The sequence below is a fragment of the Dipodomys merriami genome, unplaced genomic scaffold (assembly GCF_024711535.1).
Source record: "Dipodomys merriami isolate MVZ:Mamm:240054 unplaced genomic scaffold, mDipMer1.0.p SCAF_33, whole genome shotgun sequence".
Classification (NCBI taxonomy): domain Eukaryota; kingdom Metazoa; phylum Chordata; class Mammalia; order Rodentia; family Heteromyidae; genus Dipodomys; species Dipodomys merriami.
This window is the reverse complement of record NW_027204826.1, coordinates 6,605,212-6,620,310: the sequence shown is the minus strand read 5'-3', so window position 1 is coordinate 6,620,310 and position 15,099 is coordinate 6,605,212. Positions and strand designations below refer to the sequence as shown.

At 43.6% G+C, this 15,099-nt stretch overlaps 1 protein-coding gene across 4 annotated transcripts in view; it reads left to right on the top strand.

Moving 5' to 3' along the window:
* LOC138841971 (P protein-like) overlaps positions 1 to 15,099 on the top strand; it is a 51,191-nt gene that overhangs the window by 29,292 nt on the left and 6,800 nt on the right. For all 4 annotated transcript variants that reach the window (XM_070043045.1, XM_070043044.1, XM_070043047.1 and 1 more), the window contains 8 exons: positions 385 to 523; positions 1,915 to 2,047; positions 6,774 to 6,921; positions 9,713 to 9,770; positions 11,194 to 11,302; positions 11,793 to 11,920; positions 13,669 to 13,728; positions 14,241 to 14,345. In XM_070043045.1, coding sequence (XP_069899146.1) covers positions 385 to 523; positions 1,915 to 2,047; positions 6,774 to 6,921; positions 9,713 to 9,770; positions 11,194 to 11,302; positions 11,793 to 11,920; positions 13,669 to 13,728; positions 14,241 to 14,345 — 880 coding nt within the window. The remainder of the gene's footprint in view (positions 1 to 384; positions 524 to 1,914; positions 2,048 to 6,773; positions 6,922 to 9,712; positions 9,771 to 11,193; positions 11,303 to 11,792; positions 11,921 to 13,668; positions 13,729 to 14,240; positions 14,346 to 15,099) is intronic.

Below are 15,099 nucleotides of genomic sequence, written 5' to 3'. Positions count from 1 at the left end.
TCACTATCCCTGACTCAGTCTGGTGGCTGCGCCAGTCCCTGCCCTCCACTGGAGGCCTGCATTACAGACTGCGGGGGATGGGAGGGGAATACCTTATCACATGGATGACTCAGAAGGTGAAGAAATTTGGAAGAAATGTAACTCTCAGAATGCTCTGTAGCTTGAGGGTGTTGCTGAAATTGATAATAAGCACCTCCACTTTCACAAATGTGTGTGTATATGTGTGTGTGTGTGTGTGTGTGTGTGTGTGTACACGTGCAGGCATGTGCCTTCCTAGTATAAGCAGATGCCTTGAACCTATTTGGGTTTTACCTGGGCTTTTTATTATGTACATCGTGATCTTCCATTCATGGCCCTCCATCCACGGTCCTCCATTCTCGGTAGGTTATGTGAGGTGCTGAACCTCGATCCCAGACAAGTCCTGATTGCAGAAGTGATCTTCACAAACATTGGAGGAGCTGCCACGGCCATTGGAGACCCGCCCAATGTCATCATAGTTTCTAACCAGGAGCTGAGGAAAATGGTAAGTACCAGCATACAAGGATTGCTCGATAAGTGCCCAACTGAGCACATTCCCCAACTTTCCCACTGGGCACTTACCTTCCCCCACGAGGATCTTTTCTTGCTTAACTTCATTGGAAATCAGTGTCCTCTTTGTCACCTCTTTCACTGTTAGTGCTATTGGTCATCTCAAGTGGGAAGTAAAGTGATGGGTCTGAACTAACTTTAGTCATAGTCAAAAAAAAAAAACTTTAAAGAAATGATTAGAGCCAGGAGCCAGTGGCTCAGGCCTGTAATCCCAGCTACTCAGGAGGCTGAGATCTGAGGATCCTGGGTTGAAGCAGCCTGTGAGCCTCCCAATTTCAGCCTTCTGAGTGAGTAGCTAGGATTACAATAGCCTGAGCTATTGTTAACACGCAAGAACTGTTTTCAGGAAAAAAGAAAGTAGAACTCACACACACACACACACACACACACACACACACACACACACACACACACACACACACACACACTGAAACCAAACAACAAAACAAATCATCACACTCAAATAATCCCCAACCAGCAATACAGTCTCTTATTGTCTTAGCACAGCTAGTCAGCCAGAATCTTCGTATATAGATATATTTGCTTTAAAAAAGATAATATAAAACTGGAGGTACAGCTCACATGGTAAAGCACCAGCTGTGAGCAAAAAAAAAATGCTGAGCCAAAGCATGAGACCCTGAGTTCAAGCACCAGTACCAACACACAATGCGCACACACACAACAACAACAACAACAATATCAATAAGAAAATAAACAACAAACTATACCTCCCATTAGAATTCAATCACCATGTCGACTCGAACCACTCCTTTTGCAACCCAATGAATTCTTTGGACTTATTGAAGAGCTGTCCTTGAAATGAAGTACCTAGAAAATGATTTTATGGACTAAGAATCCCTCAGCCATATCCCTATATGTGCACATAGATTATGAAGCCAGGAATGTTCCAACACTATTTCCAAGAAGGCTTTCTGTGGGTTGTTTCACATGCTTTAACACTCCATAATCCATCAATTGAGACAATGTAGAGTGAAGCCTACAACAAAACAATACAAAATGAGGCAAAGAGAAAAGAGAAGCAGGACTTTCTAAGAAGTGAAGTGCCCATGTTTTTCTTTGGGCTTTGTCCTGAGCTCCAGGACAATTCACCGAAAGAACCCTGAGTCCCTGGTGTACCAGCTTAATCCCTTCCCCACTCCTCTCTCTCTCTCTCTCTCTCTCTCTCTCTCTCTCTCTCTCTCTCTCTCTCTCTCTCTCTCTCTCTCTCTTGGTCTGGCCTCATCCCTCCCCTGATACTGATGTTAAGAGCAGGCATCAGTGTAGAGCAAAGGCCTGACTGTCACCTTGCTCCTTTTCTCTTTCCAGGGCCTGGACTTCGCCGAATTCACAGCACACATGTTTGTTGGGATTTGCCTCGTTCTCCTTGTTTCCTTTCCACTCCTCAGACTCCTTTACTGGAACAAGAAGCTTTATAACAAGGAGCCCAGTGAAATCGTTGGTGGGTAGAAGCATCCCTTTGTGTAGCCCCGATTTCACTATCCTTTTCCCGCAGGTTCTTACAAACATGCTGGCAGTACCATGGCACGCAGAACGTGAGGGAAGTGACTTCCTTGGGATGCTGCGTGCTCAGGGTTAGTGACCAGACACATCTACCTCTCTGAATACGGTGTCATCATTGCTCCTGAGCAAAATCGTTCCCAACTAAATTCCTTCACAATTCATGTTTTCTTCTGCAGCTAGGAAAGCAGAAATGCTCTGCCTGAGCATTAACAGATGAGCTAAACAGAAGAAGGCAGCTTCCCATTTGTGACTTGATGGGTCAGAAAGTAGGTAGCTAAAAAGACCCCATAGCAAAAAATAATAATAATAATAATCCTAGCAGGAAGAACAGTGTATGAGGAATTTCAATACCAAACTTCAAACTCTATTAATAATAAAAACAGGTTGGTACTGGCACAGGAATAGGGTTGAGGACCAATGGGATCGAATTGAAAACCCAGAAATGAACCCAAAGACGTTAGGTATAGCCAGCTAATATTTGATGGGGGAGTCAAAGGCACAGGATGGAAAGAAGACAACTCCTTCAACAAATGGTGCTGGCAGAATTGGCTATCTACATGCTGAAAACTGAAATTAGGTCCCTATATATCAACCTGCTCCAGAATCAATTCCAAATGGATGAAAGACTTCAAAATAAGGCCAAATACCATGAAAATATTACACTAGTGCTTCCAAATATGGGTCAGAACTTCCTATGTACAAATCCAGAATCACAACAAATCAAAGAATGACTAGATAAATGGTAGTGAATCAAACCGAAGAGATTTTGCATGGCAAAGGACATAGCTCGGCTGGCTGTCAGTGGCTCACACCTGTAATCCTAGCTACTCAGGAGGCTGAGATCTGAGGACCCAAGTTTAAAGCCAGCCTGGGCAGGAAAGGCCGTAAGACTCTTCAATAAAACACTCAGAAAACTGGAAGTGGCACTGTGGCTCAAGTGGTAGGGTTCCAAGTCAAAATAGCAGGTAAGATGGGTACTAGTGGCTCACGCCTGTAATCCTAGCTACTCAAGAGGCTGAGATTTGAGGATCACAGTTCAAAGTCATCCCAGGCAGGAAAGTCCGTGAGAGTCTTATCTCCAATTAGCCACCAGAAACCGGAAATGGTGCTGTGGCTCAAGTGGTAGAGAGCTTGCCTTAAGCTGAAGAGCTGAGGGACTGCACCCAGGCCCAGAATTCAAGCCCCTTGACCACCACCACCACCAACAACAACAAAAGGACATAGATCACAAAATATATAGGAAGCTCACTGAATGGAAGATTTTTTTTTACTAGCTATGTATCAGACAAGGACCTCATATCTAAAATGTACTTAGAGTTGAAAAAAATTAAACCTCCAAAAATAAACCCTCAAAGAAACAACAACCAAATTAATAAATGAGCTAAAGACTCAAAGAGAGACTTCTCAATAGAAGGAGCCAGTGGACACATGAAGAAATGTTCAATATCTCTGGCCATAAAAGAAATGCAAATCAAAACAACACTGAGATTCTTCTTCATTCCAGTTAGAATGACCACTATCAAGAAATAGCAATAACAGAAGCTGGAAGGTTAGCCAAAGGGGAATGCTACTGCACTGTTGGTGGGTATGTAAACTTGTTCACTCTGGTATACAGTATGGAGCTTCCTCAAATGACTAAACAGAGCTTTCAACCCAGAAATTCCACTTCTGTTCATTTATCCAATAGACCACAAACAAGAACACACTAAAGCTACCAGCACAATAATGTTCACTGCGGCATTGTTTATCACAGCCAAGATATGGAATCAATCCAGATGCTCCTTAGCGAATGAATGGATCAAGAAAATATGGTATATATACACACAATGGAAGTCTACACTTCCATCAGAAAGAATGGTATTGTACCATTTGTAAGGAAATGGAAAGACTTGGGAAAAAAAACTATATTAAACAAAGTAAGCCAGACCCAGAGAAACAAGTTGTGTTTTCCTCTCATTAGTTGTAACTAAAATGTGCCTATAAACCTATAAGTAAATACACTAGATGGTAAAAGACAAAAAAAAATACAGTTGGGGGTTGGGAAGGTGGCTCAGCAGTAGAGCGCTTGCCTTGCATGCATGAGGCCCTGGGTTTGATCCCTTAGCACCACATAAACAGAAAAGGCTAGAAGTGCTGCTGTGGCTCAAGTGGTAGAGTGCTAACCTTGAGCAAAAGAAGCTCAGGGACAGCACCTAGGCCCTTAGTTCAAGCTCCTGGACTGGCAAAAGCAAGCAAGCAAACAAAAAAACAAACCACCCCTCCAAATGCACTTGGACATTCACACAGTGAGACCAACAGAGGATTTTCTCAAGAAAGAATCACAAAGACTCAATAGCTACGTGTGTATGATCATATAAAAGGATGTTTATCGGCATGAACTCCAAGAAATGGAAGCTCCCAGATCAGCTAAGCGCCAACTGTCTATGTGTTCTGCATCTAGTTCTGAGTCCCCTCTCCCCACCCAGCCCGCCCCCCATTATGTCTCCATCTCTCCTTTCTGTTCCTGCCTCCCTCGGCCGTGATGACTCTGGGCCAACCATGGGCTCAACCCAGATGTGCGATCCACCCCCCGCCCCACCCTAGCTCCAATAACCAGCGTCCTGAGCGCTCCTAGTGTAAAACTCTGTCATCCTCTCCCACTCCCTCAGCCTACTTGCTGTCTCCAGCAGCTGTATGCCAAGCTGCTTTCTGGCTATTTCCATTCACTGAGAAGTTGGAAAGGCTGCTTGCTTTTATTTCCCCCATCTTGGCTTCTCTCCTCCTACAGTATTTTTAACTGTAAAACAGAGGTGAGGAATAAGCATCCATAAAGCACTGGACATCTTAGGAGGCAGTTCGGACAAATCAATTTTCTCCACTCTTCTCTGTCAGTGATGGGCGGAAATTCTGCTCATTTATTGATGTCTCAAATCCATCAGGCTGTCTGGTCTCTCTCTTGTGCAACAAACTTGAGCTCAGGGGAGGCCTGGTTGGGAGGAAAGGCTTCCTGCGCCTTCTATCTTTTATCAAATGGCTTTCAGGAAAGTTCTGAGATCTGCTACTTCAGATTGTAATCATTAATTTCTGATCATTACTATACCTGTGTCTGAAATTGCTCAAAGATTCGGCAACTAGCCCCGTCCATTTTCTGCTGCTATAACAGAACACCACAAACTGTGTAAGCTATAAAGAGGAGAGGTTGGAAGCAGAGCGAGCCTTGAGCACAAAAGCTCAGGGACAGCGCCCAGGCCCTGAGTTCAAGCCCCATGACCACCAACAACAACAACAAAAAAAGAAAAGTTTATTTAAATTACTGTTCATTAGGCTGGAACGTTGCTGCTCATGGTACCAGCGTCCAGTAAGGGCCTTCTGGCTGCATTATAACATGGCATAGAATGTATGCGTTTGGTGCAGATAGATTATACTTAGAGCACATCTGACTTGGTGTGAAAGTGAAGCCTATAGAAAGAAGACAGGGTTTCTGGTTGTTAGCTTTGACATGGCTATTCGGAAAAGAAAATTATTCTTCACCTAGAGTTGAAATGGCTAGGCCAGTATTCTACCACTTGAGTCATGCCTCCAAGCTTTTATTTATTTTTTTGCTTTAGCTTGTTTTTCTAAATAGGGTTCTCTTGATGTTGACTGGGCTAGCCTCAGACCTCCATTTTTGCACCTCCCTGTTCTGAGTGGCTGCATGCCATGACACCATAGTGAAATAAACACACCATAATCCAGTGCTGATTATGATTATTTTTTTGGTGGTACTAGGTCTTGTTTTTGCCAGACAGAAGATCTGCCACTTGCACCAGGCTCCTTGATTTTTTTGCTGTGACTTTTTTTGGACAGTTTTGAGGTTTGAACTCTGAGCCTTATACTTGCTAGGCATGCACTCTACTGCCAGACATACTTTCAGCCATTCCTTACACTGGTTATGCTTTTCAGGATAGGGTCTCACTGCCTGGCTGAGTGTGTGCAGGGACCTCAATCCACCTATTTTAAGCTTCCCCATTGTGGCTTGGATGACAGACATATAGCACTGCCTCTAGCTATTGGTTGAGAAAGAGTCTTATGTGTATGCTTAGCTTGGTCTTAAACTGTGATCCTCCTGATCTCCCAAGTAGCTAGTGTAGTATACTAGTGTACACCCAGCTTGTGTAGTTAATTTTTTTGTCAGTTGTGGGGCTTGAACTCAGGGCTTGAGCATTGTCCCTGAGCTCTTTTTGCTCAAAGCTAGCACTCTAACACTTTGAGCCACAGCTCCACTTCTGACTTTTGAGTACTTAAAGAGTCTCACAGGGACTTCTCTGCCTTGGCTGGCTTCAAACCACAATCCTTAGATCTCAGCCTCCCCTTAGTAGCTAGGATTTCAGGCAGGAACCACCAATGCCTGGCAAGTGTGTAGTTAATTTTCTTAAAATATGTTGGCTAAAAGCTTATCTCAACTGGTAGAGTGCTGCCTAGAATGGTGGGGGCCCTGAGCTTGAACCCCAGTGTCACAAATAAGAAAGAGGAAAACGTTAGCTTTGTCATCTTTTCCTGTCACAGTAACTCCTGCGCTGAGAGAGGTCTCTGCTTTGGGCTGACCCTGGCTTCTTGCACGTGTTTGAAGCACGTGGTGAGCTGGTGCTGAAATCCAAGGAACAGGGAGACCCAAGCCTCAAACCTGCCTTTTTCTTTCTCTGCAGAGCTGAAGCATGAAATTCACGTCTGGCGCCTGACTGCCCAGCGCATCAGCCCAGCCAGCCGTGAGGAGACAGCGGTGCGGGGCCTGCTGCTGGCCAAGGTGCTGGCACTGGAGCACCTGTTGGCCCAAAGGCTGCGCAGCTTCCACAGGTACCAGGCAGCAGGCGGCCGGGATGCTCAGCTGCCCTTCTCGCCTTCCGTGGCTGTGCAATGGTGTGGACACTGTTCTGCTCTCCATCGAAATAGTGCAGAAGTCCGACAGCACGCAAATCAAGAGAGTTAAAAATAGATCGTCTTGGCCAGGGGACGGCGGCTCACGCCTGTCATCCTAGCTGCTCAGGAGGCTATCTCAGCCTCCTGGGGATCGTGGTTCAAAGCCAGCCTGGGCAGGAGAGTCCGTGAAGCTTTTAGCTCCAATGAACCACTGGAAAACCAGAAGTGGTGCTGTGGTTCAAAATGGTAGAATAATGGCCTTGAACAAATAAAGCACAGGGCCAGTGCCCAGGCCCTGAGTTCAAGCCCCATCACCAATTTTTTTTTTAAAGTAATAAAATGATCATCTTCCTAAGCATCTGTGACATCATCAAAGAGAGGCCTACCTGTGTCCAAATGAATACTTTTGGTGGGCAATGCTGTAGATTGAACTCATTCCTCTTGCTAGGCAGGTGCTTTACCACTTGAGCCATGCTTCTAGCCCCTTTTCTACTGTTGTTTATTTTTTTAGGCAGGATCTGGCTTTATATTGGGACTAGCCATGGGCTATGATTCTTCTACAAGTTGCTGGGAATGAGAGGGGTGTGCCACTGTGCCCAGCCAGTAGTTGTGATAGATTCTCACAAACTTCTTTTTACCTGGCTGATTTTTTTTTTTTTTTGCCAGTCCTGGGGCTTGAACTCAAGACACTATCCCTGCACTTCTTTTGTTCAAGGCTAGCACTCTACCACTTGAGCCACAGCACCACTTCTGGCTTTTTCTGTGTATGTGGAACTGAAGAATTGAACCCAGGGCGTCATGCATGCTAGGCAAGCACTCTACCACTAAGCCACATTCTCAGCCCTGAGTTCTTTTATTACTTTTTGGTTGGTTGTGGGGCTTGAACTCAGGGCCTGGGCACAGTCCCTGAGTTTTTTCACTGAAGGCTAGTTACTACAGCTCCACTTCCATCTCCTTGGGTTCATTGGAAATAAGAATCTCACAGACTTTCTTGCCTGGACTGGCTTTAAACCTCAGCCTCCTAAGTAGCTAGCATTACAGGCGTGAGCCACCCATGCCTGGCATGCTTGGCTGAATTGGAATTGAACTTTCCTAGTCTCGGTTTCCCAAGTAATTAGGATTACAGGCTTGAGCCATCATGCCTGGCCAAGTGAATTGTTTTTAGGTACCACTTATAGTGCTATACGCTAAATGTGAACTCTACAGTGTAACAACTTTACCCTCTAATCCACAAGGAAGAAAATAAGCCAGAAAAATAGGGGCTGAACCAGAAAGGTTTAACCTCTTAATTAATTTATTTATTTATTTATTAATTCAATTTTTAATAGTAGGACTTGGACTCGGGGCCTCACACTTTTACTTGGCTTTTCACTTAAGACTAGGGCTCTACCACTTGAGCCATATTTCTAGCTGGTTTTTTTGTTGCTGGTGGTGGTGGTAGTAGGATTTTTTTTTGTTTTGGGTTTTTTGGTTTTGGAGGGTTTTTTTTTGCTGATTAGTCATAGAGAAGAGTCTTACTAACTTATCTGCCCAAGCTGGCTTCAAACTGTGATGTCAGATCTCAGCCTCCTGAGTAGCTAGGATGACAGGTATGAGCCACTGCTGCTCCAGCACTATTCTCTTTTTTAAAGGAAAGGAGGAATATATTAGGGAGCCTGAAACAGACATGAAAACTTCTCAAAAATCCTTAGTGGATAAAATTACCACCAAAACAAGTGATATTTCTTTGCTTTTTTTAAACCAATTTTTTTTTCTGTATTTAGTTGTAAAATTCAGTTGAAAAGGTTCCAAGTCCTCTTTTAAGAAACAAAGCAATTCAGACACATGGGTGGCATGGGTGGGGGAGGCAATACCTATTGGGTTTTCCTCTGTGAGTCAATCACTACCAAAACAATAATTTTAAACAATATGGCAGTGTTGACCTTGCCTGGCATTTATTCTTGCCATTTTATAATCCCTAAAAATCCAGGACAGCAATGTTCTGTTTATGGAACTTGTTTGTTGTTGTTCTTGGTTGAACTCTGGGGCTGGGCGCTGTCCCTGAGCTCTTCAGCTCACGGCTAGCACTCTAACACTTGAGCCACAGTGTCACTTCCAGTTTTCTGGTGATTAATTGGAGAGAAGAGTCTCAAGGTCTTTCCTGCCTTGGCTGGCTTTGAACTGCAATCCTCAGATCTCAGCCTCCTGAGTAGCTAGGATGACAGGCGTGAGCCACCAGCGCCTGGCTGTTTATGGCTCATTTGCACGGTAGTATTGTAAATAACCTCAAAATAGTTTAAAGCAGATGAGAGGCCATGTGTAGATTATGAACAAATGCACTGATTTAGTACTTGAACACTTGTGTATGTTCTTGGGGGGGGGGGTGTCTCAGAATCAATGTCCTAGGGTTGCTGAGGGATGAGACATACAAAGAACAGGGTAAAGGGTTTTCTCATTCCCATGTTGGCATGTGTTCTTCATGGCATCTCTAGCGCTTGTTCTCATATTAGTACACATACACACTTCCTATTTAGAAATGTCTCTTTGGAAATAGAGGGATGGTAGTCTTTCTTTATGGGCAAACCACATGCCCCTGGTCACTTTCCAGGACAGTTGGTACCCTCCTCTGGTGTGCCAGGATCAACATTGTGGATGGCATCCAGGCTCCAGCCACAGCAGATGGTGCCCTTGCCAACCTCACTCTTCACAGAACCAGAGATCATACGTGACCTTCTCTTCTTTCTTTTAGACAAATATCACAGGAAGATAAAAATTGGGAGACCAATATCCAGGAGCTACAAAAAAAGGTACGCTTGTTTCTTTTCTCAGGGGCTTCCCATTTACCTTGATTGGTTTTTCTGTTCTTTTGCAGGTACTGGGGTTAGAGTTCAGAGCCTTGAGCTTGCTAGGCAGGCGCTCTGCCACTCCTGACCTTTTATCTTTAGTTATCTCATGAATAGAGTTTGGTGTTTATGACTAGATTGTTCTGGACAGTGATTTTACATTTGCCATGTAGATAGGATGCCCAGTGCATGCAACCATGCCCAGCATTTCTTGGTTGAGATGGGGTCTCATGAACTTTGTCTCTGGCTGGCCTCAGACTGTGATGCTCTTCTTAAGTCTTTGTCTCTCAGGTAGATAGGATTATTCATTTCTTTTCTTTTTTTAAATTTTAAAATGGCATATCAGATTTTGTACAAAGTTATTAGGTACAGTATCATTTTTAAATACACACACACATTGGGTAAAGATCATTACATCATTACATCAACTGATCATTACCTCATTCATTTTCTTGTGAGCAAAACCTTCAAAATCCTCTCTTTGTTTTATTCCCTCAAAGGAACTTATGGTGGAAAGCCCATTGTTCTCTCTTTTTTCTTTGTCAGTTGTAGGCTTGTACTCTGGGCCTGGGCACTGTCCCTCAGCTTTTCAGCTCAAGGCGAGTACTCTACTACTTGAGCCACAGTGCCACTTCTGATTTTCTGGTGGTCTCTTGGAGATAAGAGTCTCACAGACTTTTCTGCCTGGGCTGGCTTTTAACTGTGATCCTCAGATTTCAGCCTCCTGAGTAGCTAGGATCAAAGGCATGAGCCACCTACACCTGGCTTGTTCTTTTTATTCTGTTATTGTACCTAAAACCTAATTTACTGCTATGTGTTAATAAACCACAACATTCTCCAGAAATGGCTGGTTCCTTTTATCAGGAAATTAGAGCACTATAATTCTCACATGCCCTAGTAAATCCCTTTGAGGCATTTTGTGAAAAGGATTATACCGCATTTTATGTATGTTGTACTTTCTTTGTTGTTATTGCTGGTTGTGGAGTTTGAACTCAGTGTCTGGGCACCGTCCCTGTACACTTTTGCTCAAGGCTAGTGCTTTACCACTCTGAGCCATAGTTTTCTGGTGGTTCATTGGAGAGAAGAGTCTCATAAGACTTTCCTGCTCGAACTTGCTTCCAATCAAGATCCTCAGATCTGAGCCTTCTGGGTAGCTAGGATTACAGGCATGAGCCACCAGTACCCAGCTGCAGTGCTTATTTTTCACAAAGACTTTGAATGGTATAATCTGAAATTTATGCATAGCTCCCTGTAACAAGTTTAAGATGTTATACTTTTCATCATACAGAGAAATTTGTAGTAATTCAAGTCATGTAGGAATGTAGACACATTTCAGAACGAAGGGATTGCTCCAGGTGCATGATTCATATTTTTCTTTCTCTTGCAGCATAGAATATCAGACAGAATTCTGCTGATTAAATGCCTGATGGTTCTGGGATTTGTTATCCTCATGTTCTTTCTCAACTCCTTTGTCCCTGGCATTCATCTTGATCTTGGTAGGTCTAATTTTTTTCTCAGCTTTAAACATTATTTTTTGGTGCCAGTCCTGGGGCTTGAACTTGGTACCTGCACACTGTTTCTGAGCGCTCTAGTACTTGAGCCACAGATCCACTTCCAGCATTTTTTTCCCCCTGCTCAGACTGACTTTGAACTGTCACCTCAGATCTCAGCCTCCTGAGTGGCTAGGATTACAGGTGCGAGCCTCCAGAAACGTGGCTCTTTCTTAGCTTTGTTCTAAGCTTGGCTAAGAAGGACAGGAGTGATCTGAAGATGGGAGGGACTTCACTCACTACTGCTTTGAAGCTGGGGGGAGGGTTCATGAGGTTGGAGGAAGGTGGTGATTGTAAGCTAAGATTGGCTCTGGGGTAATAATGGGCAAACAAATGGGAATCTCAATCTTATACCGCAAGAGGCAATCAGAAGATTAAAAACTAGCTGATAACATTGCTAGTTGAACTATAGTCATATGTTCTTTCTTCTTTTCAGGCTGGATTGCTATTCTGGGTGCCATCTGGTTGCTGATTTTAGCTGATATCCATGATTTTGAGATTGTTCTACACAGAGTTGAATGGGCAACACTTCTGTTCTTTGCAGCCCTCTTTGTTCTAATGGAGGTAAGACCTTAGAAGCTTTGCAATGTGATCTCTTACCTGTTTTGGTTTTTTTTTTGTTTTTTTTACATTTTCTATCTCATTTGGTAAACAAAGAAAGCCCAAGTCTATAAATCTTTCTGTATATTCACTAAGTTGAAAATGATGGACAGGTAAATGGATTGTTTTTAAGTCAACCAGTTTTCATCTCTGCCATTTAAATATTTTTCACATTGTAAATATTCCTCCTGCTTTCAGATTACAGATGGCCTTCTTGTCTGGCCCAACATGTCTGGCTTCCATTTTGTAATTCTTTAAGCATGATTTTATTTGTTCCCACTCTCCTTCCTCCCTTTTCTTCTTCAGACGTTGAAAATTTCCTCAAAGGCTGGAATTGTTTTTCAGTATATTTTAATGTTGATTCATTTTGCCTGAGGGCTGGTGCTGATTCCATTTGTGTCAGTCCACTATGAAACATTATTTTGGTCTTGAGAAACAATTTTTTTTGTCTCAAAGTCAATTACATTTGACATTAACAGAGCTACTCAGGTAGATTTTTTACTTTTATTTTTTGGTTACTAATTGCATGGTATATCTTTTTCCATTCCTTTTCTTTGTGTCATTTGTTTTTGTTTTTGGGGGGTTGCAACAATAATAGAATCATATATTTAAAAATCTATCTAGCCCCTATCTATCTTTCAGTTAGTATATTCATTCAAGTAATATTTGATGCAGATACTGAGTATATAGTATTTAGGTATGACTTTTTAAATTAAAATTATTTTTTACTCTTTTTTTCTCTGATCTCCTGAAGTGTTTGCCTCTGTTGGTACCGTAGATAGTTTTTTTTCTGTTTGTTTTGGGGGGTTGTTTTTTGTTTTGTTTTGTTTTGTTTTGGTCATGGGGCTTGAACTCTGGGCCTGGGTGCTGTCCATCAACTCTTCAGCTCAAGGCAAGCACTCTACCTCTTAAGCCACTGTGCCACTTCCAGTTTTCTGGAAGATAAGAGTCTCATGGAACTTTCCTGCCCAGGTTAGCTTTGAACCATGATCCTCAGATCCTGAATAGCTAGGATTACAGGCATGAGCCACCAGCGCCCGGCTCCATAGATAGCTTTAAAAATTATCTCCACAAATATTAGATGATTGATCTTTAAAATAAAACATACAACTTTTTCTCCCTTAGAGAAATTGTAGAAATTGTAAGGTTGCATGGAAATTATAGAAATTTCCCTTGCTATGTGTAAATCTTCTTTGGGAAAGTATGTTTAGGTCTTTGGCAAATGTTAAAATCTAACTGTTGGAGTCAGTATTTCTTGGCACATTTTGGATAGCTATCCAAAACCAAAGAGTAGTGCCTTTCTTCCTGCACAAATATCTCTGGGTTACACTACAGTGCCAGAGCGGCTTGCTTCTCCCAGTGCAACACCTCTGCTTTCCGACCAGGGGAAGGACAGTCATGTCTGGTGGTCTTGGCTTGCCTTTGCTGGCATGGAAACCCCACTGTACAAGTGAGTCAGGGGGAGTGGCATCAACGTCTCAGCAGCCTCCATCCAAGGTTCCTCGGGTAGAGCTTCTGCTCTATGAGTGGTAGTTGCGTAGAGTAGAGATCTGTTATTTTGCTTTCAAACTGTGATCCTCAGATCTCAGCCTCCAGAGAAGCTAGGATTACAGAGGTGAGCCGCCAGCACTAGGCCATTGGATGGATGTTTAAAACAATCTATATATAATCTCATTTTTAAACTGATTCTCACCATGCTGTCTTTCTTCTAGGCGCTAGCACATCTCCACTTGATAGAATACATTGGAGAACAGACTGCTTTGCTCATAAAGGTATATGAAATGCTCTCAGGGAATGTGCTCCAGCCAACGTGTTTTGCTTTTAAATGAAAAATAAATAATCTGGCGAGAATAGGTCACATTAATTATGTAAAAAGCACAGCAGGATGGTTACTTTATCCTGGGTAGCCTAGAGATGATGAGAAACTTTTTTCCAAAGAATGCATCATTTCAGATGCCTGCTCTTTCGCTTGTAGCCCTTAGATGAGACCTAAGAAAGTGGTCTGGACAGTGAAGAGAATGCTCAGGTTGGTGGGGCCAGCGTGTGCGTGTGTAGCCACCCGATGTGGGTGAGGAGGGGGCGTTCCCCTCCGTTATTTCAGAAGCCCAGCCGAGATTCCTGGTATAGACATGGCCCAGGTTTGCCCATTTATGTCTGTTTCAGTTGTGTCACATGTGAGAGCAGCAAGGACTAACACCTTTAGGTTCCTGCCAAGTCTTGCTGATGTAAGGTTGGACCCTGTTTGTGATTTCACAGTGCAAAGCACTCTATCTGCTCTTTTCAGATGGTCCCTGAGGAGGAGCGCCTCACAGCCGCCATTGTCCTGGTAGTGTGGGTCTCAGCCTTGGCATCTTCCTTGATTGACAACATCCCATTCACTGCAACCATGGTGAGCAACGTGTTCCTGGGTGTTTGCGGGCCCCACCTTAATCTGCACACCATCCTAGCTCGCTTTTCTTTCCTAAGGAAGCAGAGCGTGAAATCTCCTTTACCACCCTCAGAGGCTGAGGGGACAAAACATGGGCAGAGCCCAAGGCAGCTGGGCAGGAAGCACTGAGTGCCCCAATGGTGGCCAGGAGCCCAGGGTCTGCTGCCAGGGTACCTGTATGTCTGGCTGATTGTCTGTTTTGGGGTAAAACTGATAGAGCTGTTGTCTCTCCCAGTAAACACAGTATCTTTTTTTTGCTAGTCAGGGCTTGAATTTAGGGCCTGGGCGCTGTCCCTAAGCTAGCACTCTATGACTTGAGCCACAGTGCCAATTCTGACTTTTTCTGTTTATGTGGTACTGAGCAATCGAACCCAGGGCTTCATGCATGCTAGGCAAGCACTCTACCACTGAGCCACATTCCCAGCCCAACACAGTATCTTTTAAGAAAAAAAAAATGCAACAAAAGACAAACACTTTCATCTTTATTCCCTGCTAATGAAGAAACAACCCGGCCAGCCTGGACAGGTGTTTTTTCTTTGTTTTTGTTTTTTTGCTCATCCTGGGACTTGAACTCAGGCCTGGGCACTGTCCCTGAGCCTCTTTGTGCTCAAGGCTAGTGCTTTAGCACCTGAGCAACAGTGCTACTTCTGGCTTCTTCTGAGTAGTTCATTGGAGATAAGAGTCTCATGGATTTTTCTGCCTGGGCTGGCTTTGA